The sequence below is a fragment of the Heteronotia binoei genome, chromosome 7 (genome assembly GCF_032191835.1).
Source record: "Heteronotia binoei isolate CCM8104 ecotype False Entrance Well chromosome 7, APGP_CSIRO_Hbin_v1, whole genome shotgun sequence".
Classification (NCBI taxonomy): domain Eukaryota; kingdom Metazoa; phylum Chordata; class Lepidosauria; order Squamata; family Gekkonidae; genus Heteronotia; species Heteronotia binoei.
This window is the reverse complement of record NC_083229.1, coordinates 118,351,540-118,377,247: the sequence shown is the minus strand read 5'-3', so window position 1 is coordinate 118,377,247 and position 25,708 is coordinate 118,351,540. Positions and strand designations below refer to the sequence as shown.

Genomic DNA, 25,708 nt, shown 5'->3' with positions numbered 1-25,708 from the left:
TTCTGCTGGGAATGGGGTTTCCCCCCGGTTTGGGGGCCCCCAACCCCCTAGCATGGAGTGGGCCGCTGGGGGGATCCCCATCCTCAAAGAGCTCTGTCATGTGAGGCGGTGCCATAGTGTTTCCCTTCCCCCCCCCCAAAAAAATTGCTAGTGTTCCCCTAGTGAAACCATAGAGTTTCCCCCGAATTGCTAGAGCAGGGGTGTCAAACTCATTTATTATGAGGGCCGGATCTGACATAAATGAGACCTTGTTGGGTCAGGTCATGTGTGTACTTATTTAAGATTAGGTAGCAGAGATATAAACACAATTAAACACAAACACAAAGCTTTTTTTAAAAAAAAACTTAAAATATTAGCACTTGTTGGTCTTAAAGGTGCTTTCTTTGCATCTCTCCCGTGGGATCCAGGGAGCTGGGCAAAAGAAACTCGGGCTCTTTTCTTCCTTCCCCAGGGAACTAGGAGGGGGAGAAGCCTTAGCCAATAGAAGGAAGAGAGGCTTGACTCAGTAACTCTGCTGTGCTATTGAGAAAGCCTGGCAAAGCATGCTATCCCTCTCCCACTTCCTCCTCAAAGGAGGAGCCTCAGCCAATGGAGAAAACAGAGGCTTTGCTCTGTAACTCCTGTGCGATTGAGCAAGCCTAGCAAAGCAAGTTGTGATGCAGAAGGAAGCAAGAGAGAGAGAGAGAGAGAAGCAAGCAGACAAGAGCCAAGTCGCTCACAGGCCTGATTCGGTTCCTGGGCCACATGTTTGACACCCCTGTGCTAGAGCAGCCTCACATGATGTGCCCAGTGCTATACATCATTTCTGGGTAACATCATTGTGTTGTGCGTGTATGAAAAGAGTCCCCCACCAACAGCCCTGTTTGGATCTCCCCCTCTGCACAGAAGCTTGGCCCAGTTTCTCTGTCTCTGCCTAGCCTGCCTCAAAGGGGGGCTGTGGTCAGGATAAGGTGGAGGAGCAGAGAAGGACGTGATGGGACTTTGGACAGAAAAGAAGCAGGATACAAATAAAAAATAACACACACAAGGTGGTAACCTCCGGTTTATTCTGCCGAATAGGCCCCATGTGGTGGGAAAAGACATCCTCTTGCCAGAACTGGCCCGAGGTCACACGGCAGACTGGGTGGCCTGCCGCCCCCCTCAACAGCACCCCTGCTCCTCCCCCCGCCTCCTCCTCCCTCCCTTCCCCACCCCATATGAACCTATGAAGCTGCCTTCTACTGAATCAGACCCTTGGTCCATCAAAGTCAGTATTGTCTTCTCAGACCGGCAGCGGCTCTCCAGGCTCTCAAGCTGAGGTTTTTCACACCTATTTGCCTGGACCCCACGTCAATTGCAACGTCCGGAAGGGCGATCAAGTGCCTCCGGGCTGCGTAAAGGAGCCCCCCCCCCGGCTGATCAACTGATCGGTGGGTAAAACCATGCTGCTCGCTCACTCAGCGCCTGGTCAGGCCAGCGGCAGCTTGAACGAACTGCGTCCAGAAAGGGCGCCGTGGCTGCTCCCTCCTCCGCACTTCCTTCCCATCCAGGACATTGACATCGACCTGCAATGGGGAAGGAAGGGAGGAGGAGGCGCCGGGTGGTGGGGCAAACTAGGCATTTGCCTAGGGGGGAAGGGGGAGGCCGAATTTTTCACCCCCACCCTGCCGGCGCCCTAGGCAACTGCCTAATTTGCCTAGTGGGCGAGCCGACCCTGCCTGTTGCACTTTAGGCTGCATGCAACAACAGAGGGAACAGTTCAGGAAAGCTTACAAGCGATTGTATCTGGCAGCCCAGCCTGAGTTCCCGCGCCTCGAAATCAATGCAATCGTTTCTGCTAACTAGGACTATTGTAACACCATACAGCAGAAAGGGAGAATTTAGCACACACCAGCCCCGTATCTGCCTAGGATGGAGAGAAATGTGACAAAAAAGGAGAATGGGTCCCATTGTGTTGAACTTCCCTCCCCCACACCCTGACCCTGCTACAGGTTTCAGCTTACCTTCCATTGGGTGGATATGGTTTCCTGCCTCTGTCTTCAATATATCGGCCAGCCACGGGGTTCTCTCTGCGCCTGTAATCTTGACCGCGAGGAGGTCTCTCCGAACGAGACATCTTGTGCGTCTTCCTGAAGCAAGCTGTTCAGGCAAAGGGACATTTGTTCTGTGTATGATTCAATGATTGAACGGCTAGCATTTGTAACATTAATTCACAAGAGTTATTCAGCAAAGAAAGGGAGAGAGGAAGAGGGGGAGAGAGGGTGTGTGTGTGTGTGTGTGTGTGCGTAAAGTGCCGTCAAATCACAATCTATTTATGGTGACCCTGTAGGACAGGGGTGGGCAACCTGTTTTCTCCCAAAGGCCATTTGGATATTTATAACATCATTTGTAGGCCATACAAAATTATCAACTTAAAAAACAGTGCTCTGCCGAGGGAGAATGATTCAGGCCAGCAAAATTAATGCAAATAATTGTTTTTCTATTTGAAGTCATGTGGGGAGAGGCTAATTTGGCACACCCCCGGCCTGCCGCCCTAGCCAAATGCTTTTTTTGTAGAGGCTGCCACATGGCTTGGCTTGGCCCAGCAATCCCTGAGGGCCAGACCAAGTGATCTCGAGGGCCATAAGGCCCTCGGGATGGATGTTCCTCACCCCTGCTGTAGAGTTTTCAAGGCAAGAGACATTTAGAGGTGGTTTGCCACTGTCTGCCTACACATCATGATCTGGTATTCCTTGGAGGTCTCCCATCTGAATACTGACCAGGGGAGACCTTGCTTAGTTTCTGACTGGGCTTTTTTTTTGTAGCAGGAACTCCTTTGCATATTAGGTCACACCCCCTGATGTAGTCAATCCTCCTGTAGCTTGGAGTAGGCCCTGTATTAAGAGCCCTGTAAGCTCCAAGAGGATTGGCTGCAACAGGCGCATGTGGCCTAATATGCAAAGGAGTTCCTGCTACAAAACAAGAGCCCTGTAGTGAGAAGTAGCCTATTCCCCTTTTGAAATTAACGGAAGGAGTAAGCGTGCAAAGTCCCTTGGCAGGGCAAATACCAGGGCAAATACCATGCTGGCTGGGACTGATGGGAGTTGTAGGCAAAAAACATCTGGAGAGCTACTGTTGGCCACCCCTGCTATAGATATGTACTCCCCATGGGGCAGAGTGGTAAAGCTGCAGTACTGCAGTCTGAGCTCTCTGCTCATGACCTCAGTTCGATCCCGGCGGAAGCTGGGTTCAGATAGCCAGCTCCAGGTTGACTCAGGTTTCCATCCTTCCGAGGTCGGTAAAATGAGTACCCAGCTTGCTGGGGGGAAAGTGTAGATGACTGGGGAAGGCAATGGCAAACCACCCCATTAAAAAGCCTCCCATGAAAACGCCATGATGCGATGTCACCCCAGTCAGGAACGACTGGTGCTTGCACAGGGGACTACCTTTACCTTTTACTAGATGTGTAAAACCGTCTCTTTCTGCACCTGAAGAGTGTGGCTGTCATTGTGAGAAGAGCATACAGGTTGCTTTTGGCTCGTGGATTGTCAAATTGACTTTCTGTGTTGACCTTTAAGACAAGAAATGACTTTTGTATTTGCTTTGGGAGTAGAAGGCGCAGCAGTTCATAGCTGTCTCTCTAGTATCCAAATAGTGCAATTTTATATTCACATGGCAAATTTTATGTTAAAGCAGTAAAATAAGTTTAGAGTTGTTGTTATTTAGGTATTTGCATATGTTTCAGTTTCGCCTCAGAACTGTAAGGGTTTTTTCAGGGCTTCAGCATTTCAAGGAATTTTATGGTTTAATGAATTGGCAAAACCAAGACAGCGGCAGTTTAACAACTATGAGAATACAGGGCTGCTTCACACGAGGGCAGGGCTTTTTTTCTGGAAAAGGAGGTACCGGAACTCTCAAGAGGGAAATGAAGGAAAAACACACAGAATTATTTGAAACAACATTGTTTCATCTGCTACAGAGACTTACCCCTACTTTAAAGCAGTTGCTAAACTTTAGACTTGCCACTAACTTCCTCAGTTCTTTTTTGGGTCTTTTGGTGCCTGACGCTGAATGACGACCTTGAAGCAACCACGTCTTAACATACTTTGTTGCATCAAAGGCTGTCACGCTCCCCTGGTGCCCTCATCATTTTAGACATTTATTTATTTGTTCGTTTTATTCGATTTTTAGCCCGCCCTTCCCATAGAACAGGCTCAGGGCGGGTTACATCATAAAACAATCAACAGTAAAACAAAGTAATTGAAAATACCGTATTTTTCGGACCATAAGATGCACTTCCCCCCCCCCCCAAAAAAAAAAGTGGGGGAGAAAGTGTGTGCGTCTTATGGAGCGAAGGTACGTACCTTCCTGGGGGGGGGGCAATCCGCTGCCTCTGCCTCCGATCCGGCGCTTCCCCCGCGCCTCCCTGCCTGGCTCCATCTTCTTCCAGCAAGCGCTGGGATCGCGCCACGTGGCCCCACTGCAAACCCAGCGCTTCGTGAGCGCCGGCTGTGGAGAGGGCAGCGTGCTTCCTCCTTGCCTGTGTGCCTGGCTTCAGCTGTGATGCTTAAAGCAAGCGCTGGGATCGGAGGGCAGAGGGAGCGATCCCAGCGCTTGCTTTAAGCATCAGAGGTGGAGCCAGGCACACAGGCAAGGAGGAAGCACGCTGCCCCCTCCGCAGCCGGCGCTCGTGAAGCGCTGGATTTGCGGTGGGGCCACGTGGAGCGATCCCAGCGCTTGCTGGAAGAAGATGGAGCCAGGCAGGGAGGCGCGGAGGAAGCGCCGGATCGGAGGCAGAGGCAGCGGATTGCCCCCCCCCCAGGAAGGTACGTACCTTCGCTCCATAAGACGCACACACTTTCTCCCCCACTTTTTTTTTTGGGGGGGGGGGAAGTGCATCTTATGGTCCGAAAAATACGGTATTTTCAATTACTTTGTTTTACTGTTGATTGTTTTATGATGTAACCCGCCCTGAGCCTGTTCTATGGGAAGGGCGGGCTAAAAATCGAATAAAACGAACAAATAAATAAATGTCTAAAATGATGAGGGCACCAGGGGAGCGTGACAGCCTTTGATGCAACAAAGTATGTTAAGACGTGGTTGCTTCAAGGTCGTCATTCAGCGTCAGGCACCAAAAGACCCAAAAAAGAACTGAGGAAGTTAGTGGCAAGTCTAAAGTTTAGCAACTGCTTTAAAGTAGGGGTAAGTCTCTGTAGCAGATGAAACAATGTTGTTTCAAATAATTCTGTGTGTTTTTCCTTCATTTCCCTCTTGAGAGTTCCGGTACCTCCTTTTCCAGAAAAAAAGCCCTGCCCTCGTGTGAAGCAGCCCTGTATTCTCATAGTTGTTAAACTGCCGCTGTCTTGGTTTTGCCAATTCATTAAACCATAAAATTCCTTGAAATGCTGAAGCCCTGAAAAAACCCTTACAGTTCTGAGGCGAAACTGAAACATATGCAAATACCTAAATAACAACAACTCTAAACTTATTTTACTGCTTTAACATAAAATTTGCCATGTGAATATAAAATTGCACTATTTGGATACTAGAGAGACAGCTATGAACTGCTGCGCCTTCTACTCCCAAAGCAAATACAAAAGTCATTTCTTGTCTTAAAGGTCAACACAGAAAGTCAATTTGACAATCCACGAGCCAAAAGCAACCTGTATGCTCTTCTCACAATGACAGCCACACTCTTCAGGTGCAGAAAGAGACGGTTTTACACATCTAGTAAAAGGTAAAGGTAGTCCCCTGTGCAAGCACCAGTCGTTCCTGACTGGGGTGACATCGCATCATGGCGTTTTCATGGGAGGCTTTTTAATGGGGTGGTTTGCCATTGCCTTCCCCAGTCATCTACACTTTCCCCCCAGCAAGCTGGGTACTCATTTTACCGACCTCGGAAGGATGGAAACCTGAGTCAACCTGGAGCTGGCTATCTGAACCCAGCTTCCGCCGGGATCGAACTGAGGTCATGAGCAGAGAGCTCAGACTGCAGTACTGCAGCTTTACCACTCTGCCCCATGGGGAGTACATATCTATAGCAGGGGTGGCCAACAGTAGCTCTCCAGATGTTTTTTGCCTACAACTCCCATCAGTCCCAGCCAGCATGGCCAATGGCTGGGGCTGATGGGAGTTGTAGGCAAAAAACATCTGGAGAGCTACCGTTGGCCACCCGTGATCTATAGCATTGCATATGGACGTACTGTCAAGTCGCAACCGAATTATGGCGACCCCCAGCTAGGGGCCTTCAAGGCAAGTGAGAGGCAGAGTTGGTTTGCACTCACCTTCCTCTGCAGAGCCTTCCTTGGTGGTCTCCCATCCAAGTACCAACCCTGCTTAGCTTCCAGGTTTGGGCCACACCATGCTGTCTTCTCTCCCATAGCTAAAGTGTACACCAGAACTATTTTCAGAGGGTACCCATGCTGGTCTACCAGCTAGATTCAAGTCCAGTAGAAGAGTTGGACAGTCAAAGTTCCCTTCATTAGACACAGTAGAGTAGGGGAGGGATGGTGGCTCAGTGGTAGAGCATCTGCTTGGTAAGCAGAAGGTCCCAGGTTCAATCCCCAGAATCTCCAACTAAAAAGGGTCCAGGCAAATAGACTGACTTTGATGGACCGAGGGTCTGATTCAGTATAAGACAGCTTCATACGTTCATAGATTCAGCTGGTTAGATTCAGGTGGTCCCAGGTTCAATCCCCGGCATCTCCAACTAAAAAGGGTCCAGGGCCAATAGGCATGAAAAACCTCCGCTTGAGACCCTGGAGAGCCGCTGCCAGTCTGAGTAGACAATACTGGCTTTGATGGACCAAAGGTCTGATTCAGTATAAGGCAGCTTCATATGTTCATATGTTCAAATGGAGAATCTGATCAGAAAGTGGGAAAGAGGATATCGTGCATATTGTAATTAGCATCTATAGCAGGGGTGGCCAAACTTGTTTCATTTAAGAGCCACATAGAATAAATGTCAGATGTTTGAGAGCTGCAAGGCATGAACGTCAGATGTCTGAGAGCAGGAAGGAAGGCAGGCAGGCAAATAGATCACGGAGGGAAGAAGAAGAAGATTTGCAGATTTATACCCCGCTCTTCTCTCTGAATCAGAGTCTCAGAGTGGTTCACAATCTCCTATATCTTCTCCCCCCACAACAGACACTCTGTGAGGTGGGTGGGGCTGAGAGGGCTCTCACAGCAGCTGCCCTTTCAAGGACAACTCCTGTCAGAGCTATGGCTAACCCAAGGCCATTCCAGCAGGTGCAAGTGGAGGAGTGAGGAATCAAACCTGGTTCTCCCAGATAAGAGTCCACACACTTAACCACTACACCAAATTGGCTCTTCCACTGGGAGAGGTGGAAAGAAAGTAACTTTAACTTTAAGAGCATTCTCCAAGCTGCTGGCTGACTTGGCGAACTGATTTAAAGAGATAAATGCTTTCTCCACGCTTGCCGACAGGGTGGTGTTGGCTTCAAGAGCCACACAATAGGTGTGAAAGAGCCATATGTGGCTTCTGAGCCAGTTTGGCCACCCCTGAGCTATAGTGAGATAAAATCCTGAGGAGGAGGGGTTTCCATTGTTCTGAACTTATGCATTAACTCTAGTTCAGCAATCTCACCTTCAGAGATTCTAAAACATTTCAAAGGGAAATTGCAATGGGAGATTGCTGAATTTGGGTTAATTCACAAGTTCAAAACAACAGGCCCTCCTGGGCTGAATAGGGACATAGGATTCTTATCTCGCTGCAGATGCTAATTTTGTGCCCTCAAGTCTTCCCCTATGCTCTAATCAAGCTGATTATAGTACCTCTGCATCCTTGACAAGCATTCTTTACAACATCTTTTGAGTAGGATGAAGGGACTCTTCTCTACTTCTACCCTATTGTGTCTGATGAAGGAGCTTTGACTCTTGAAAACGCTTATACTCCTTAAGCACTTGTCGGTCTATGAGATGCTACTGGATTCAAATCCAATGGGAACTCTTCTCTACTGAGCCAGTCTGGTGTAGTGGTTAAGTGTGCGGACTCTTATCTGGGAGAACCAGGTTTCATTCCCCACTCCTCCACTTGCAGCTGCTGGAATGGCCTTGGGTCAGCCATAGCTATCGCAGGAGTTGTCCTTGAAAGGGCAGCTGCTGTGAGAGCCTTCTCAGCCCCACCCACCTCACAGGGTGTCTGTTGTGGGGGAGGAAAGTAAAGGAGATTGTAAGCTGCTCTGTGATTGAGAGAAGGGCAGGGTATAAATCTGCAGTCTTCTTCTTCTACTGTAGATTGTACTTTATAGTACACATTTTGAATGACTAAAACCTTATTTTACAAAGCATTTCCTTTGTTCTGAACAATAAAATATTGATAGGAGTTCTTGTTTTCCCTCCAGCGCTCCCTTAAATGTCCATCCTTTCTACTGGAAAAACTGGAGAAAGCCCCTGAAACTGCCCATTCTCTTTTCCATCCTGCCCCCCCCACCTCGTCCTTCAGGTGTCAGAATGCAATGAAAAGTTAAGTTTGCTTTCTTAGCTGCAGTGTTGCCTCAGGTTTTTGCGCTTTGGGTTTCCTTTTGCATACCAGAAGCTGCCTTATACAAAAGTCAGACCTCCCAAAGTCAATATAGTCCACTGGGCCAGGCAGGAGTTCTCCAAGGTCTTCCACACCGTTCTGCTACCTAATGTTTTGCATGCATGGTAGATGCTCTTCTAAAAGGTGCTTCAGCATCCAAGAAGTTAATATGTTAATTGGGTGGGCGATCTGATGGGAGAACAAGGGAAAACAGGCGAAACAAAACACAGAAGCCCCGAAATGGTGCCCAGACTCTCAAGAAGGGGGGAAACTCCCAAGAGTCTATGGAGAGAGCCCTACTGGGCATTAGAAAAGACCAAGAGTTCAGCAGCACCTTAAAGACTAACATGCTTCGTGGCGGGGTAGGGGCTTCTTTGAGTCACTGCTGTCTTCTTCACAAAAGCTCCTACTTGCCACCAATTTTGTTAATCTTCAAGGCGCTACTGGGCTCTTGTTCTTTTCTACCGCTACAGAACAAAGGTTGAGTCCAGCAGCCCCTTTTAAGACCAATGAAGTTTAATTCTGGGTATAAGTGTTATCCCCAGAATTAAACTCGGGTGGTCTCCAACGTGGGGCCACTGGGCTCAAACTTTGCCGTATCGCTTCAGGTGGCCAAACTTGCTTAACGTAAGAGACACAGAGAATAAATGTCAGATGTGTGAGAGGAGGAAGGAAAACAAATAGATGGGGGAGGAGGAAAGAAAACAACTTTAAATGCATCCTCCGAGCTGCTGTCTGGCTTGGCTCGGAGAAGCGATTTAAAGAGGGAAACGCCTTCCCCAAGCTGGCCAATGCGGGCTTGGAGAGCCACATAATAGGTGTGAATGAGCCACAGTTTGGCCACCCCTGCTTCAGACGAACAGGTCTACCCAGGCCACCTAAATCTATGTTCTGCTACTACAGACAACAAACAGGACTACCCACCCCGACCTACTGGGCATGTGTAGGAAATGGAGGTCGAAGTGCAAGGGATGGTCCAGGAAGGCACCTGTCTCGTGTTAAGAGTCGTCTGCAATTGCGGGAAGCAGGCGGGGCGTCTAAAGAGGAGATCCCTTCCCCCCTCCCTCTAAATCCACTCCCCCCCGCCGTCAGGCTGCACGTTGCCCCCTCCGCTCCTCACCTTGGGCCGGCGCACTCAGCCCCTGGGCCCCATCGTGGCCGCCGCGCCCAATCCAGGCAGAAGTTCCTTCCCAACTCTCTGCGCCTTTGCGCGTCCTCGTGGTGCGCCCCGGCAGACTGGGAAGGGGGCTGGCCGGGAGGCGCTCGCAGGCCGCCGAGGCGAAGCCCAGGCCGGGTTTCCTGCCCCTCCTCTTCCCCGCGCAGAGCCGAGTCTCCCCCTGCCCAGGCTCAGCGCCTCCGAGCAAAGAGGACGGACCTGCTGAGCCACCTGAAGCCAGCCAGGGGCCGGGCGGGGCGGCGCTGGTTGGGCGGGACGCCGCTTTGCGCAAGGAGAGAGAAAGCGTTGCAAACGCGGGGGAAATGATTCCCGCCTCAAGATGCCAACCTCCAGGTAGGGTTGCCAAGTCCAAATCAAGAAATATCTGGGGACTTTGGGGGTGGAGCCAGGAGATTTTTGGGGGTGGAGCCAGGAGACATTGGGGGCGGAGCCAGGAACAAGGGTGTGACAAGCATAATTGAACTCCAAGGGAGTTCTGGCCATCACATTTAAAGGGACAGTACACCTTTTTAAATGCCTTCCTTCCATAGGACATAATGGATAGGGGCACCTTGTTTTGGGGCTCATAGAATTGGACCCCCTGGTCCAATCCTTTTGAAACTTGGAAGGTATTTGGGGGAGAGGCACTAGATGCTATACTGAAAATTTGGCACCTCTACCTCAAAAAACAGCCCCCCCCGGAGCCCCCGATACCCATGGATCAATTCCCCATCATTCCCTATGGGAATCGTTCATGGAGGTGCATGATGGCTGTGGGGGAGGGGGGAAGTCTGTAAAACCGGGGGATCCCCCTCTGGGACCTGGGGATTGGGAAGCCTACCTCCAGGTGGCACGTGGGGTTCATTGTTCCCTCTCAGCTGAGTGAGCGTCAGCTGGCTCACAGCTTTTTGGCCTCCGGCTCACACATTTTTGTCTTCGCTCAGGAAGAAGGGCCCCAGAGAGCGCACTCGTTGATGCGGCAGCTCCCAACTTTAAGGCCAGGAGCTCACCAAGTAGAAGTTTTGCTCCCCAGACTCTGCAGCTTAGAGGGAACGTTGGTGGGGATGCCCTGGAATTGCAGTTTTCCTCCAGGCAGGAGATCAGTTCCCCCAGTGAAAAGGGATGCTGTGAAAAGCAGGGGTGGCCAAACTTGCTTAAGGTAAGAGCCACGCAGAATAAATGTCCGATGTCTGAGAGCCGCAAGACATGCAAGGAAAGGATAAGAGGAAGTACTTCTTCACCCAAAGGGTGATTCACACATGGAATTCACTGCCGCAGGAGGTGGTGGTGGCTACAAGCATAGACAGCTTCAAGAGGGGATTAGATAAGCATATGGAGCAGAGGTCCATAAGTGGCTATTAGCCACAGCTTATGGTTGGAACTCTCAGTCTGGGGCAGTGATGCTCTGTATTCTTGGTGCTGGTGGGGGGGCAACAGTGTGAGGTCTTCTAGTGTCCTGGCCCCACTGATGGACCTCCTGAGGGCAGCTGGTTTTGTGTTTGTGTGTGTATGTTTTTTTGGCCGCTGTGTGGCGCAGAGTGTTGGACTGGATGGGCCATTGGCCTGATCCAACATGTCTTCTCTTATGTTCTTAAGAAGGAAAGGTGGAAAGAAAGCAAATAGATGGGGAGGGAGGGAGAGGTGGAAAGAAAGCAACTTTGACGTTAAGTGAATTTTTTCAAGCCACCAGCTGGCTTGGCTTGGAGAAGTGATTTAAAGAGACAAATGACTTCTCCAAGCTGGTCGACAGGGTGGTGGGGGCTTTAAGAGCCACACAGAATGTGTGAAAGAGTCGCATGGGACTTCTGAGCTGCAGTTTGGCCACCCCTGCTATGAAGGGCGGACTCTTTGGCTTTGTGCCCCACTGAGGTCCCCGTCCTCCCCAGGCTCCTTCCCCACGTCCCCAGGAGTTCCCCAACCTGGAGCTGGCAACTCTGGGTCACCTGGCGATTCTGTTTCCCTCCCAATCCCAAGGAGACTGAGAATCAAAGGTGCCATTTGTTTTAGGATTGCACTGTTAACATCTACAGATATCTATAATCTTGTGACATTACATAATATGCAGAGGCTTGCTTTAAAAAGTGGTGGGGGGGGCAGGGATAAAAGATTGCCGTTATTGGTGTTAAAATATACTATTTAATTGTTAATCAAGTAATGGTTGGAAGCCGGGCTCATTAGCTCAACTCACTTGCATAACTCATTTGCATATGCCACACACCCCTGACATCACCGGAAGGCGTACTAAATTATATCTACCTTAAAATGTTTCTTGAATTATCATTGTCATAATAAAACCTTACTCCCGTCAAACTTTTTCAATTACTTTCTCCTATGTGGTCACGGTGGCATGAGGAAGATTTCTGTCTGTCTGCTTTATATGTTTTGGCTGTTGTTTCCCCATTTTTTGTGTGGGAGAAATATTAGAAAGTTTGTCAGATCGTAGAGTTCAGCAAAATTCTGACAGCTGGTCTGAACAGTGGAGCCCAGAAGCAAATATTTGGGGGAGGGGGTGAAAAAGAAAATGCACAATAAAATTTAGAGATTCCAGAGCTCCATTTCTGTGAGCGCCGGCCCAAAATGAGGCCTGGTTGGAAGCATTTTGATCTTGTCTTTCCTCATAAATGGTTCTCCTGCCTCTGTTTTATCTGTATTTCTTTATTTAGATATACCCATCTTTCCATAATTGGCCCTCAAAATGGCTGACATTGGCCTCCCCTCCCCCATTGTAATGAAACGGAATACAATAAATTTGGCTAAATAAAATAACAATAAGTATCTGAGGTAGGTTAGTCTAGGGTATTGTGACTGGCATAAAGTTAGTCTGCGGGAGATTAGATGGAAGTTAGTCTGAGGGAATGTTACTGGCATGAGGTTAGTCTGAGGGAGGTTAGTCTGGTAGGTTAGTCTGAAGGAGGTTAGTCTGAGGGAATGTTACTGGCATAAGGTTAGTCTGAGGGAGGTTAGTCTGGTAGGTTAGTCTGAAGGAGGTTAGTCTGAGGGAATGTTACTGGCATAAGGTTAGTCTGAAGGAGGTTAGTCTGAGGGAATGTTACTGGCATAAGGTTAATCTGAGGGAGGTTAGTCTGAAGGAGGTTAGTCTGAGGGAATGTTAGTGGCATAAGGTTAGTCTGAAGGAGGTTAGTCTGAGGGAATGTTACTGGCATAAGGTTAGTCTGAGGGAGGTTAGTCTGGTAGGTTAGTCTGAAGGAGGTTAGTCTGAGGGAATGTTACTGGCATAAGGTTAGTCTGAAGGAGGTTAGTCTGAGGGAATGTTACTGGCATAAGGTTAATCTGAGGGAGGTTAGTCTGGTAGGTTAGCTTCTGGACTCCATTGCTCAAACCCCCTCTGTGAGAATTTTGCTGAATTCTAAGATTTGACAAACTTTCTAATATTTATCCCCACAAAAAATGGGAAAATAATCAAAACATGTAAAACAGACAGATGGAAATCTTCATCGTACCCTTGTGGCCACATAGGAGAAAGGAATTCAAAAAGTTTGATGGGAGTAAGGTTTTATGATGACAATTCAAGAAGACTTTTAAGGTAGATGCTGAGCTGATATAATTTAGTACACCTTCCGGTGATGTCAGAGATGTAGGGGATATGCAAATGAGTCATATCTGGCACCTATTTTTCTACAAAATGACCCCTGCAAGAGAGCTGCCTCACAGGGACATGTTGGGACTTGGGGAGTGTTCTTCTTTGAGTGGAACTAATGTTCTTCACAGATGTGGTCTGTCTGGGTGCCTGTCAGTAACGCCACACTTGTCAGTGTAAAAGAACATATCACCAAAAAAAGCCATTGGTCCTCAGTTCTTAGCCATCCAAAAGGAGGCTAAATGCTGAAGCACACAGGTTTTTATACCATTAGGTTTACATTTCTATTCTCTAAACATTTTTCATTAAATCCTACTATACCATTTCGGGGTCAAGTGCCATCTAATCAGGACTCCCTATAAAAAAGAAATTCCCTTCAATTTCTACTGTAGGTTGATCACACTGAGAAACTGTGAACAGGAAACCTGAAATAACAAACGGACAACCATGTCCCAGTTTTTCTTCCATTTACAATGGCTAAATTAAAGGCTTAATTCTAGACTTCACAAAAAAAAAAGTTGGTTCCATTATAGTTCTTATAAAGCACCTCACATTTTGTTAGCTATTTTCTAGTATTAACTGGACTGTGAAAGCCCTAATTAAAAAGGGCGGGGGGTAGAGTATACCCCAAACAGCCTACTGTTTGTTGACTAATTTTGCTGTCATACTACAGAAATAACATTATCTGAGACTGAGATTTATCCAAACTGATTTCCCCCCCTAAAACTCTTTTAGAAAATCGAGACAGTGGATCCAGTTGCCTGCTGGGATTTTATCTTTTAAAATAGCCTCTCTTTTGTATGTACCTGGCTCTTGGACAGCTGAGAAACTTATTCTGAATGTTTAAGTTAATAGGAAAATGGAAATATAGAAAGGATATGTCAGTTGCTGAGTGTCTGCTATGCAGGCTGAAATTCCCAAGCTGCATCTCTTTTAAAGGATGTCCCCTTTTTCAGTCCTCTTTAGGTTTTTTAGGCTTGCCCTCTGCAATGTTTGGGTTTTGATTCTAAGTTAAAATCGACACTAGGCAATAATTCAGCATTGAATCCTTCTAGCCTGTAGTCCAAAATGAAGACCCCGGGTTTGTTTATTTATCCGCGTTCAATTTTATAATCTTCATCTGTAGTATGAGCTCCAATCTTTTTAGATGTCAGGATTTGAATTTGTGTCCATATATTCCTTTTCTCCCTTCAGCCAAGTTTTTTGGGACGCCAAGGAAAGAATTCAAAATTTATGTGTTCCTTTTCCTCCTTCCCCACCTTGGCTTCCTACTTCTGGAACCAAGCCAATTTATGGTTAGATGCCCATCGACAACTGGCTTACCCTTTCTATTTTTCCATTTCAAATCTTGACATCTAAAAACTTGATTGAAGCTCATACTACTGATGAAGATTATAAAATTGAAAGTGGAGAAATAAGTAAACCTGGGGTCTTCGTTTTGGACTATGGGCTAGAAGGATTCAATGTTGAATTATTGCCTAGTGTCGATTTTCACTTTGTGGTAATGACTGTATCGTCGCTCCATATAATTATATATATGGCTTTTGATTCTGTCAGGAAGTAGCTGTGGAAGCAAAGATTCTCGAACAGCTCCAGAATTGCCAGAAATACCTGAACTTGGAAGAAGGACAACTAAAGCTAACCAGTGTGTTCGGGATGCATTCAAGAGGATGGCCATGAGAAGTGAAAGCAGGGTCCTTCACAAAGTTCCCCATCAACATTTCATACCGGACTGGGTGAGCTACATTGTTATTTTAGACACAGCAGTCATGGGTAAGTTTGCATCTATTGATGTACGTTAACGAGGGTTGCCTGGTGGAATTACAGCTCATCTCCAGACTACAGAGATCAACTTCTCTGGAGAAAATGGATGCTTTGGAGGGTGGAATGTGGTCAGACGGCAGGCTTAGCATGGTCTGGCCATGCCTGTAATTTCATCTGGATTTTATTGTCATAGGTAGTTTTGAACAGGTACCACCATGCTCTGAACCACTGGTTAACCATTCAAATTGTTGCTGCATGGCAGCCACTGATAGGGTGGCTTTTCTTTGGTATGGTGGGGGAGGGGTTGGGTTCCTGCTTGCTGTGTACCTGGAGCTCCAAAGCTGTACGCGAGATACTACAGGAAGGATGGTTTGACTTTTTAAAAAGGATGGTGGGAAAAGGAAGGCTAGACCCCCAATGCCACCCTCCCCCCCCCTCAGGTTGCTGCCCTGTGGTGTCTGGGCACTGGTGGGAAATAATTATGACCTTATGCAGGGAACCCCTTATGCAGGGAACACCTTCCCTATGAAGAAAGGTTGAAACGCTTAGGGCTCTTTAGCTTGGAGAAACGTCGACTGAGGGGTGACATGATAGAGGTTTACAAGATAATGCATGGGATGGAGAAAGTAGAGAAAGAAGTACTTTTCTCCCTTTCTCACAATACAAGAACTCGTGGGCATTCGATGAAATTGCTGAGCAGACAGGTTAAAACGGATAAAAGGAAGTACTTCTTCACCCAAAGGGTGATTAACATGTGGAATTCACTGCCACAGGAGGTGGTGGCGGCTACAAGCATGGCCACCTTCAAGAGGGGGTTAGATAAAAATATGGAGCAGAGGTCCATCAGTGGCTATTAGCCACAGTGTGTGTGTGTGTGTGTGTGTATTTGGCCGCTGTGTGACACAGAACGTTGGACTGGATGGGCCATTGGCCTGATCTAACATGGCTTCTCTTATGTTCTTAACGGGGATAAATGTAAAGTTCTGCAATTACATTAGGAAAAATCAAATGCATAATGATAGGATGGGGAAGGCTTCTTGACAGTAGTATGTGCAAAAAGGATCTAGGGGTCCTAGTGGACCACACACTGAACATTTGTCAGCAGTGTGATGCAGTAGCTAAAAAGGCAAATGCAATTGTGGGCTGTATCAACAGAAGTATACCATCCAGATCATGCAAAGTGATAGTATTGTTGGAACTCTTTGTCTGGGGCAGTGATGCTCTGTATTCTTGGTGCTGGGTGGGGGGGAGGGCAACAGCGGGAGAGCTTCTAGTTTCCTGGCCCCACTGATGGACCTCCTGATGGCACTTGGGTTTTTTGGCCACTGTGTGATAGAATATTGGACTGGATGGGCCATTGGCCTTATCCAACATGGCTTCTCTTATGTTCTTATGGTCCTATAGTATCACTTTACTCTGCTCTGGTTAGACCTCATCTAGAGTATTGTGATCAGTTTTGGGCACCAAAATTTAAGATGAATATAGACTATTTATTTGATGGAATATCTTTCCCACCAAGGCAGGCTCAAGGCAGGTTACAGGCATGCAGCTGGAACATGTCTGGAGGAGGGCAACGGAGATGGTGAGGGGTCTGGAGACCAAGTCCTATGAGGAAAGGCTGAAGGAGAGGAGATTCCTGAGAGGTGATATGATCACCACCTTCAAGCACTTGAAGGGCTGTCACATAGAGGATGGTGTGGAGTTGTTTTCTGTCACCTCAGAAGGTCGGACCGGAACAAACAGGTTGAAATTGAATCAAAAGAGTTTTCAATTAAACATGAGGAAGGACTTCCTGACAGAGCGGTTCCTCAGTGGAACAGGCTTCCTAGGGAGGTGGTGGGCTCTCCTTCTTTGAAGGTTTTTAAACAGAGGCTAGATGGGCACATGATAGCAATGCTGAGTCTGTGAACCTGGGCAGATCATGAGAAGGAGGGCAGGAAGGGTTGCATTGGTTCATACATTATGTGTGTATTGTTACATTTAGCCATTTATAAATCTAACAGCTGAGTGGCAGAACCATTCAGCTGTTAGGTTTCAATGGCTGGCCCTGAACAGCTGAACCAACTGGTCCAAAGTCCGGTAAATGTTTGGGGAATGGGCCTTCCCTGAACATCGGTTCCTGAGCTCTGAACCAGTCCAAGTTTGGGCCCAAGTTTGGTTCATGTGCTGGTTCATGCCCTTCCAGAAAGAGCCATCCTGAGAGCCAGTTTGGTGTAGTGGTTAAGTGCGTGGACTCTTATCTGGGAGAACCGGGTTTGATTCCCCACTCCTCCACTTGCAGTTGCTGGAATGGCCTTGGGTCTGCCATAGCTCTGGCAGAGTTGTCCTTGAAAGGGCAGTGAGAGCCCTCACAGCCCCACCCACCTCACAGGGTGTCTGTTGTGGGTGTGGGGGGGGGAGGTAAAGGAGATTGTGATCGCTCTGAAACTCTCAGAGAATAGGGCGGGATATAAATCCATTATCTTCTTAAAAAATAAAATATCTTCTTCCCTAGCAGAGATAAGGAATTCAGAGGTGTAGCTTTGCCTCACACCTGCACAAAGCTCAAGGCACTTAGAATGTCACAAACATGCCCTACTTTAATTTGGTGTGGGAGAGTCTTTTGGCATCCAGTGCTATGCTGCCTTGCTTGAGTTGATCTATTGTAGGACATACAAACCTGACCTCTAGTGGCTTTTGCTGCTCATAGCAGACTTGCACAGTTTCTGGCTGCATTTCCATAGGCAAGAGTGGAAGTAGTATCTTCGATTTGGATCTATGGCAGGAGTGGCCAAACTTCCTTCCTTCCTTCCTTCCTTCCTTCCTTCCTTCCTTCCTTCCTTCCTTCCTTCCTTCCTTCCTTAAGTACTGTGCCAAATTATTTAAGGGTGTTAAAATAAAGAAAGAAAAGAAAATAAAGAAAGAAAAGTTGGAAGCGTATTTACAAAATATTAAAATAGCACCCTTAACAGAAAATATGAAAAAAGTTTTGAATGACCCAATTGAAAAAATAGAAATTGAAGCAGCGATTAATGCAATGAAAAATGGAAAGGCACCTGGGCCAGATGGATATACAGCTAATTTTTTTAAAACCTTCAAAGAGGAATTAATACCAAAACTTCAGAAACTGATGAACATGATAAGAATAAAAGGGAAAATACCAAATACATGGAAGGAAGCTGTTATTTCGTTGATTCCAAAAGAAGATAGAGACGTCACGAATATAAAAAATTATAGACCAATTTCACTATTAAATAATGATTATAAAATATATACAAGAATATTAGCAGAATGGCTTAAACAACATCTGATAAATTTTTATAAAGGAGGATCAAGCGGGGTTTCTTCCCAAAAGGCAAATAAGAGACAATATTAGAACTGTTGTAAATATTGTAGAATATTATGAAAGACATCCAGAAAAGGAAGTAGCACTATTCTTTGCGGATGCAGAGAAAGCATTTGATAATTTAAACTGGGACTTTATGTTTGCAGTAATGGAGAAAATGGAGTTGGGGGAAAACTTTATAAGGATGATAAAAGCAATATATACTGAACAACGTGCAAGGCTATGTATAAATGCAGATCTTACAGAAGATATGATAATTAGCAAAGGTACAAGACAAGGCTGTCCACTTTCCCCACTGTTGTTTATAATGACTCTTGAAATTTTACTGATGCAAATCCAAGAAGACAAAGAAATAGGATTAAAAGTAAAAGGATTTACTTATAAATATAGCACATTTGCAGATGAGATAAGGTTTATAAATGAAAATCCCATACAAGTAACACCTTTGTTGTTAGCTAAAATACAAGAATATGGAGAACTGGTGGGACTTTATATTAATAAAGAAAAATCAAAACTTCTATGTAAAAATATGCAAGTAAATAAACAAAAGGAACTGCAGAAGCTAACGGGTTGTGAAGTTTCCTCTAAGGTAAAATATTTAGGTGTGGAGATAACAATGAAGAATATTGATTTGTTTAAAAACAATTATGAGAAGCTATGGTGTAAAATGGATGAAGATATGATAAAATGGAATAAACTTAATTTGTCATTGCTGGGCAGAATAGCTGCAATTAAAATGAATATTCTGCCAAGAATAATGTATTTGTTTCAAACTATTCCGATTGTGAAAGACAGTAAACAATTTAATAGATGGCAAAGAAAAATCTCGGTGTTTGTGTGGGCTGGAAAGAAACCAAGGATTAAAATGAAAATTTTAACAGATGTAAAAGAGAGAGGAGGATTCCAACTACCAGATTTAAAACTATATCATGAAGCAGTTTGTTTAGTGTGGATAAAAGAATGGGTGATGCTATTAAATAAAAAACTCTTAGCGTTGGAAGGTCATGGAAATAAATTTGGCTGGTACACTTATGTGTATTATGGAAAAAAAAGATGGATGGTTTTTTTTCTCACCATTATATAAGAAATACATGTTAAATACGTGGATGAAATATAAGAAATATGGGGATGAGAGAAAGCTGTTATGGATAGTGCCAGCAGAAGTAATAAAAATAACAGCTGAGACGGGTGAAGAAAAGTGGTTGTCATATAACCAACTATTAAAAATACAAAGTGGCAAAATAGAATTGAAAACTGCTGAAGACTTGAATAATAAATAGGTTCTTGCTGTGTGAAACAGTGGTGACATCAGGGAGTGTCAGGGGTGGAATTCTAGCAGGAGCTCCTTGGCATATTAGGCCACACACCCCTGATGTAGCCAATCCTCCAAGAGCTTACAAAAAAAAGCTTTGTAAGCTCTTGGAGGATTGGCTGCATCAGAGGTGTGTGGCCTAATATGCAAAGGAGCTCCTGCTAGAATTCCACCCCTGACACTCCCTGATGTCACCATTGTTTCACACAGCAAGAACCTATTTGCATATTAGGCCACACCCCCTGCCTCCAAGCCAGCTGGAACTGCATTCCTGTGTGTTCCTGCTCAAAAAGCCCTGAGAATTACACTCTGCAATGGACTTAGAAGGGTATAATTCTGCATAGGATGCCACTGTGTGAGAGAGATCCTACAAGCAAGTCTCATTTCATTCAGCAGGGCTTATTCCCAAGAGAGTAGTACAGTTTATCACTAAGGTTGCCAGCAGGGGTTTTTTTTTTGTAGCAGGAACTCCTTTGCATATTAGGCCACACACCCTTATGTAGCCAATCCTCCAAGAGCTTACAGTAGGCCTTGTAATAAGAGCCCTGCAAGCTCTTGGAGGATTGGCTACATCAGGGGTGTGTGGCCCAGTATGCAAAGGAGCAGGGCCCTAGGCTAACTTCTGGTGCCCCCCCCCACTGATAACATCACTGGGTCACATGGGGGGGCACCCAGTTTGGTGCCCCCAGAAGGTCGGTGCCCTAGGCAACTGCCTAGTTTGCCTAGTGGCAGAACCGGCCCTGCAACGGAGTTCCTGCTACAAAGAAAGCCCTGGTTGCCAGCCACCAGTTGGGACCTAGAGATGTCCCAAAATTACAACTGATCTCCAGACTTCAGAGATCAGTTCCCCCACGGCTTCTTTTGTAGCAGGAACTCCTTTGCAAATTAGGCCACACCCCCTTTTAATGAACATGAAAATATGAAAACGAGTTCCTGCTACATAAAAAAGTTCTTCGTTCCCCTGGAGAAAATAGCTGCCATAGAGGGCAAACTTCATGGTGTTCTACCTCACCCACCCACCCACCTCAGGCTCCCCCTGCCCCACAAATCTTGAGCAATTCCCTAGCTCTAAAATGGCAACCCTACTTATCAGTGCAATCCCAACCAGAATCATTCCTGTTTAAGGTCATTGATTCTAGTGAATTGAGACCAGGGGTCCCCAACTCCCAGTCTGTGGAACAGGACCAGTTCACGGCTTGTTATCAACTAGGCTGCGCAGCCTCGCTGCCCCGCTCCCAACAGCACCCCCCCTCCATTTCCACAATTTTAAGCCCCCCCGGAAGGGGCAGTGAAGCACCTCCCAGTATGAAGGAAGTGGGGAGGAGGCAAGGACACTGCCACTTTTTCAGTGGGTCGCTCGCCGCAGCTGCTGCGGTTTTCCCTGCCGGTCAGCCAATCAGCAGGGGGGCGGGGTTGGCCTTTAAAGAGCCCGGAAGATGCTTCAACGCTCCTTCCCGTGTCTTAAAATTGTAAAATCAGAGGGGGGGAGCAGGTGTCGTGGCGGGGGGGGGGAGGCTGAATTCCGTGCTCCTACCCGGCAGGCCCTGGGGCCACGGTGGGTGGGCCAGCCCTGGTGCCGGTCCCTGGTGCCAAAAAGGTCGGGGGCCACTGATTTAGACCATGGTAGCTCTGCACTGTAAACCAATTTTGTTTACAAGACACCCCTCCCCCTCCCCCAAAAAAGGGCAATTATTTGTGCAATCTGCTGCCCAAAGCAACTGCTGTTGGTTCTGGCAGGGTCCAATTCGGGATGGTGTGATGATTTGTGGATTTTCTGAATAAGAAATTTGTTTAAGGGGAAACAAAAATCCGGTGCTTGGCTTTTAAAAGGGTTGGGAAACCGATGTGTTCTCTCTGAACTGGAACCTCGTCCCTGATCCTTGCTGTAGTGCAAAGGTTTCCAACGGTTGTTCGAACCCCCTGTGAGAATTTCGCTGAGCTCTAAGATTTGACAAACTTTCTATTCTCCCCCCCTCCCCCGACAAAAATGGGGAAATAACCAAAACCTATAAAGCAGACAGATTGAAATCTTCATCATGAGGTAGCTGGGGCTGAGAGATTTTTGAGAGAGGATTGTGACTGGCCCAAGGTCACCCAGCTAACATCATGTGGAGAAGTGGAGAACTGAACCTGGTTCTCCAAATTAGAGTCTGCTGTTTTTAACCACTTCACCACGCGGGCTCTCAGTAGCAAAAATGCTGCAGAAGAAAGTCCAGTACCAGAATAGTGATCTTCACGTAAGACTTCAGCCCTCACAGTGTGGCCCAACAGAGACCCAGTTTGGTGTCGTGGTTAAGTGTGTGGACTCTTATCTGGGAGAAGCAGGTTTGATTCCCCACTCCCCCACTCGCACCTCTGGAATGGCCTCGGGTCAGCCGTAGCTTTCATAGGAGTTGTCCTTGAAAGGGCAGCTTCTGGGAGAGCTCTCTCAGTGCCACCTACCTCACAGGGTGTTTGTTGTGGGGGAGGAAGGTAAAGGAGATTGTGAGCTGCTCTGAGACTCTGAAATTCAGAGTGGAGGGTGGGTATAAATCCCATATCATCATCTTGTTCTTCAACAGCACCCAGCAAAAGCAGCAGTTTCTTTCCTCCTCAATGGCCAAGACAGCCAAACTCAATTTAAAAAAAAAACTGGCAGAGATATCAATAGCAATTTCCTTTTCTTGTTAAAATTGGCTCACAGTTCCTTAGTATCTCTTACCTCTGAAGGACTTCCATCAAAAGCTGAGCCCCAAGAAGCAATTAAAATTGACTCCCAGAACTCTAAGCAAAGAACTTTAAAAATACTTTTTGCCACCACATTGTCTGTAAATTTTGTAGGTCAAGGTGAGTGTTAGCAATAGAATATTGTTCTTTGATCCTGTTTATTTAGACCTTGTTTTATTCCCCAGTGGCAACCCAAAGCAGTTTACAATTTGGTTCTATCCACAACAGCAATCCCTTGAGCCTGGGTAGGAGGAGAGTGAGGGATTGGATGAGGAGTCCCCGGTGACTTTCCATGACAGAGAGGGGATTCAAACCTTGGTTTCTCCCAGGAAAGGAAAGGAAAGGTCCCCTGTGCAAGCACCAGTCGTTTCCCTCTCTGGGGTGACGTTGCTTTCACAATGTTTTCACGGCAGACTTTTTAGGGGGTGGTTTGCCATTGCCTTCCCCAGTCATCTACATTTTCCCACAGCAAGCTGGGTACTCATTTTACCCACCTCGGAAGGATGGAAGGCTGAGTCAACCTCCAGCCGGCTACCTTTCTTAAAGAAAGTTGCACGGGATAGAGAAGGTAGAGAAAGAAGTCCTTTTCTCCCTTCTCACAATACGAGAACTCATGGGCACTCAGTGAAATTGCTGAGCAGTCGGGTTAGAACGGATAAAAGGAAGTACTTCTTCACCCAAAGGGTGATTAACATGTGGAATTCACTGCCACGGGAGATGGTGGCGGCTACAAGTACAGCCAGCTTCAAGAGGGGATTGGATAAACATATGGTGTCTATCAGTGGCTATTAGCCATAGGGTATTGATGGAATTCTCTGTCTGAGACAGTGATGCTCCATATTTTTGGTGCTTGGGGGGGGCACAGTGGGAGGGCTTCTAGTGTCCTGGCCTCACTGGTGGACCTTTTGATGGCGCCTGTTTTTTTGGCCATTGTGTGACACAGAGTGTTGGACGGTAGGGGCCACTGGTCTGATCCAGCATGGCTTCTCTTGTGTTCTTGAGGTACGTTCCATCAAATTGTCCAAAAACTGTGCGTTTATTAACCTTCTCCGTTTTGAGGCAGTATTTGCTTGCCACCACTAGGTGGCTCCAGTTTTGATGCTTACTGTTCCTGAAGGCCTTATTTCCCCCCCTCAACACACATCTGCTTTTTTAGCCTGATTTTTCTCTGCAATTGCTTGCTTATGCTGCATATGTTTAGCAGCATCCTAACAAGTAGTGTTTACCTCTGGAAATCTGCCATCCATCTCCAAGTGGACATATTTGCAAGGACAGAACTAAGATGTCATATAACCTGTTGTTTATTTGAAGTCATGAGAGTCTGACGGTGATTGGTGACAGGTGGAGACCGTCGTGGCTGGAGAAAAGGAGCGTGTGCGGAATCTGAACGGGCGGGTGGGGAATCTAGGTCAAGGTTTGTCTGAGTGAGCTTCTCAAATGGAGACACATTCTGGTCGAGGAAAGTGTTACGCTCCATGTCGGCCAGAGGTGTGGAGTCTGCGGCTTTCGTGCATTACGCAAGACAAATGAATTTGCATCTCTATCTCTCCTACTCATTAGAAATCCATCACAGCCCAAACTTTCACTGCCTGGTGCTGTCCACCCATTCCAAAATTACCTCAAACCAGAACGCCTAGGACTGGGGTGGCCAAACTTGCTTAATGTAAGAGCCACATAGAACAAACATCAGATGTTTGAGAGTTGAAAGACATGAACATTAGATGTTTGATAGGGAGGGAGGGAAGGATGGATGGAAGGAAGGAAGGAATCATAGAGTTGGAAGGGACCTCCAGGGTCATCTAGTCCAACCCCCTACACAATGCAGGGAATTTACAAATACCTCTCCCTAAATTCACAGGATCTTCATTGCTGCCAGATGGCCATCTGGCTGTTTAAGAACCTCCAAGGAAGGAGAGCCCACCACCTCCGGAGGAAGCCTGTTTCACTAAGAAGGCTGTCAGCAACATATATAGCTGCCTTATACTGAATCAGACCCTTGATCCATCAAAGTCAGTATTGTCTACTCAGACTGGCAGCAGCTCTCCAGGGTTTCAAGCTGAGGTTTTTCATGGATGCATGCCTGGACCCTTTTTAGTTGGAGATGCCGGGGATTGAAACTGGGGCCTTCTGCTTACCAAGCAGATGCTCTACAACTGAGTCACCGTCCCTCCCTGAGACCAAGTTCTTCCTAATGTTGAGCCAGAAACTCTTCTGATTTAATTTCAACCTGTTCCAGTCCGACCTTCTGGGGCAACAGAAAACAACTCCACGCCATCCTTTATGTGACAGCTCTTCAAGTACTTGAAGATGTTGATCATGTCTCAATCATCTCCTCTCCAGGCTAAACATGCCCAGCTCCTTCAGCCTTTCCTCAAAGGACTTGGTCTCCAGACCCCTCACCATCCCCGTTCACTCCTCCAGACAAGTTCCAGCTTTATGCTTGTAACCCCCCTTGAGACTGCTTTGATAAGATGGGCAGGATAGAGATCCCATCCAATAAATAAACAATCTATATCAGGGGTGTCGAACTCATTTGGTATGAGGACCGGATCTGACATAAAAGAGACCTTGTTGGGCCAGGCCATGTCTGGTTAGGCTCAGCCATGTCGGGCTGGGCCACGTGTGTACCTATTTAAGATTAGGTAGCAGAGATATACATTTTATAAAGAACACAAGAGAAACTCAAATATATATATTTTTTAAAACTTAAAACATGCTTAAAATGTTAGCACTTGTTGGTCTTAAAGGTGCTTTCTTTGTATTTCTCCCATGGGATCCAGGGAACTGGGCAAAAGAAGCTCTGGTTCTTTTCTTCCTTCCCCAGGGACTGGGGCGGGGGGGGGGGAGCCTCAGTCAATAGAAGGAAGAGAGGCTTGGCTCAGTAGCTCTGCTGTGCAATTGAGAGAGCCTGGCAAAGTAAGCTATTCCTGCCCAAGGGAGGAGCCTCAGCCAATGGAGAAAATAGAGGTTTTGTTCTGTAGCTCTTGTGTGATTGAGTAAGCCTTGCAAAGCAAGCTGTGATGTAGAAGGAAGCAAGAGAGAGGGAGAAGGAAGCAGATGACAGCCAGTTGCTCGGGAGCATGACAGGAGCCCTCCAGGGCCCTGATTCGGCCCCCAAACTGCCAGTTTGACACCCCGGGTCTATATCCTTCTTAAATTAAGGTGTCCAAAAGTTATGCCATCTCCTCCTAGCAAGCACTATGAGGGATTTAGTAGATCTCTTAGAGCCCTATGCATGTGACCAAAGTGACAGGCTGTGTTGTGAGATGAACGGATCCATCGTGGATATCCAGTCCAGATAAGCTCTGGCAGGGAAGCAAGTGATCTGATTAGATGCCTAACTCGGA

At 46.8% G+C, this 25,708-nt stretch overlaps 1 protein-coding gene across 1 annotated transcript in view; it reads right to left on the bottom strand.

Annotated features, from left to right (window-relative positions):
• LOC132575479 (MARVEL domain-containing protein 3-like) overlaps nucleotides 1–10,006 on the bottom strand; it is a 34,466-nt gene extending 24,460 nt beyond the window's left edge. The window contains exons 1-2 of the mRNA XM_060244278.1: nucleotides 9,621–10,006; nucleotides 1,983–2,118 (exon numbers count right to left, since the gene is read on the bottom strand). Coding sequence (XP_060100261.1) covers nucleotides 1,983–2,095 — 113 coding nt within the window. The 5' untranslated portion in view covers nucleotides 2,096–2,118; nucleotides 9,621–10,006. The remainder of the gene's footprint in view (nucleotides 1–1,982; nucleotides 2,119–9,620) is intronic.
• Between the last annotated feature and the right edge of the window lie 15,702 nt (nucleotides 10,007–25,708).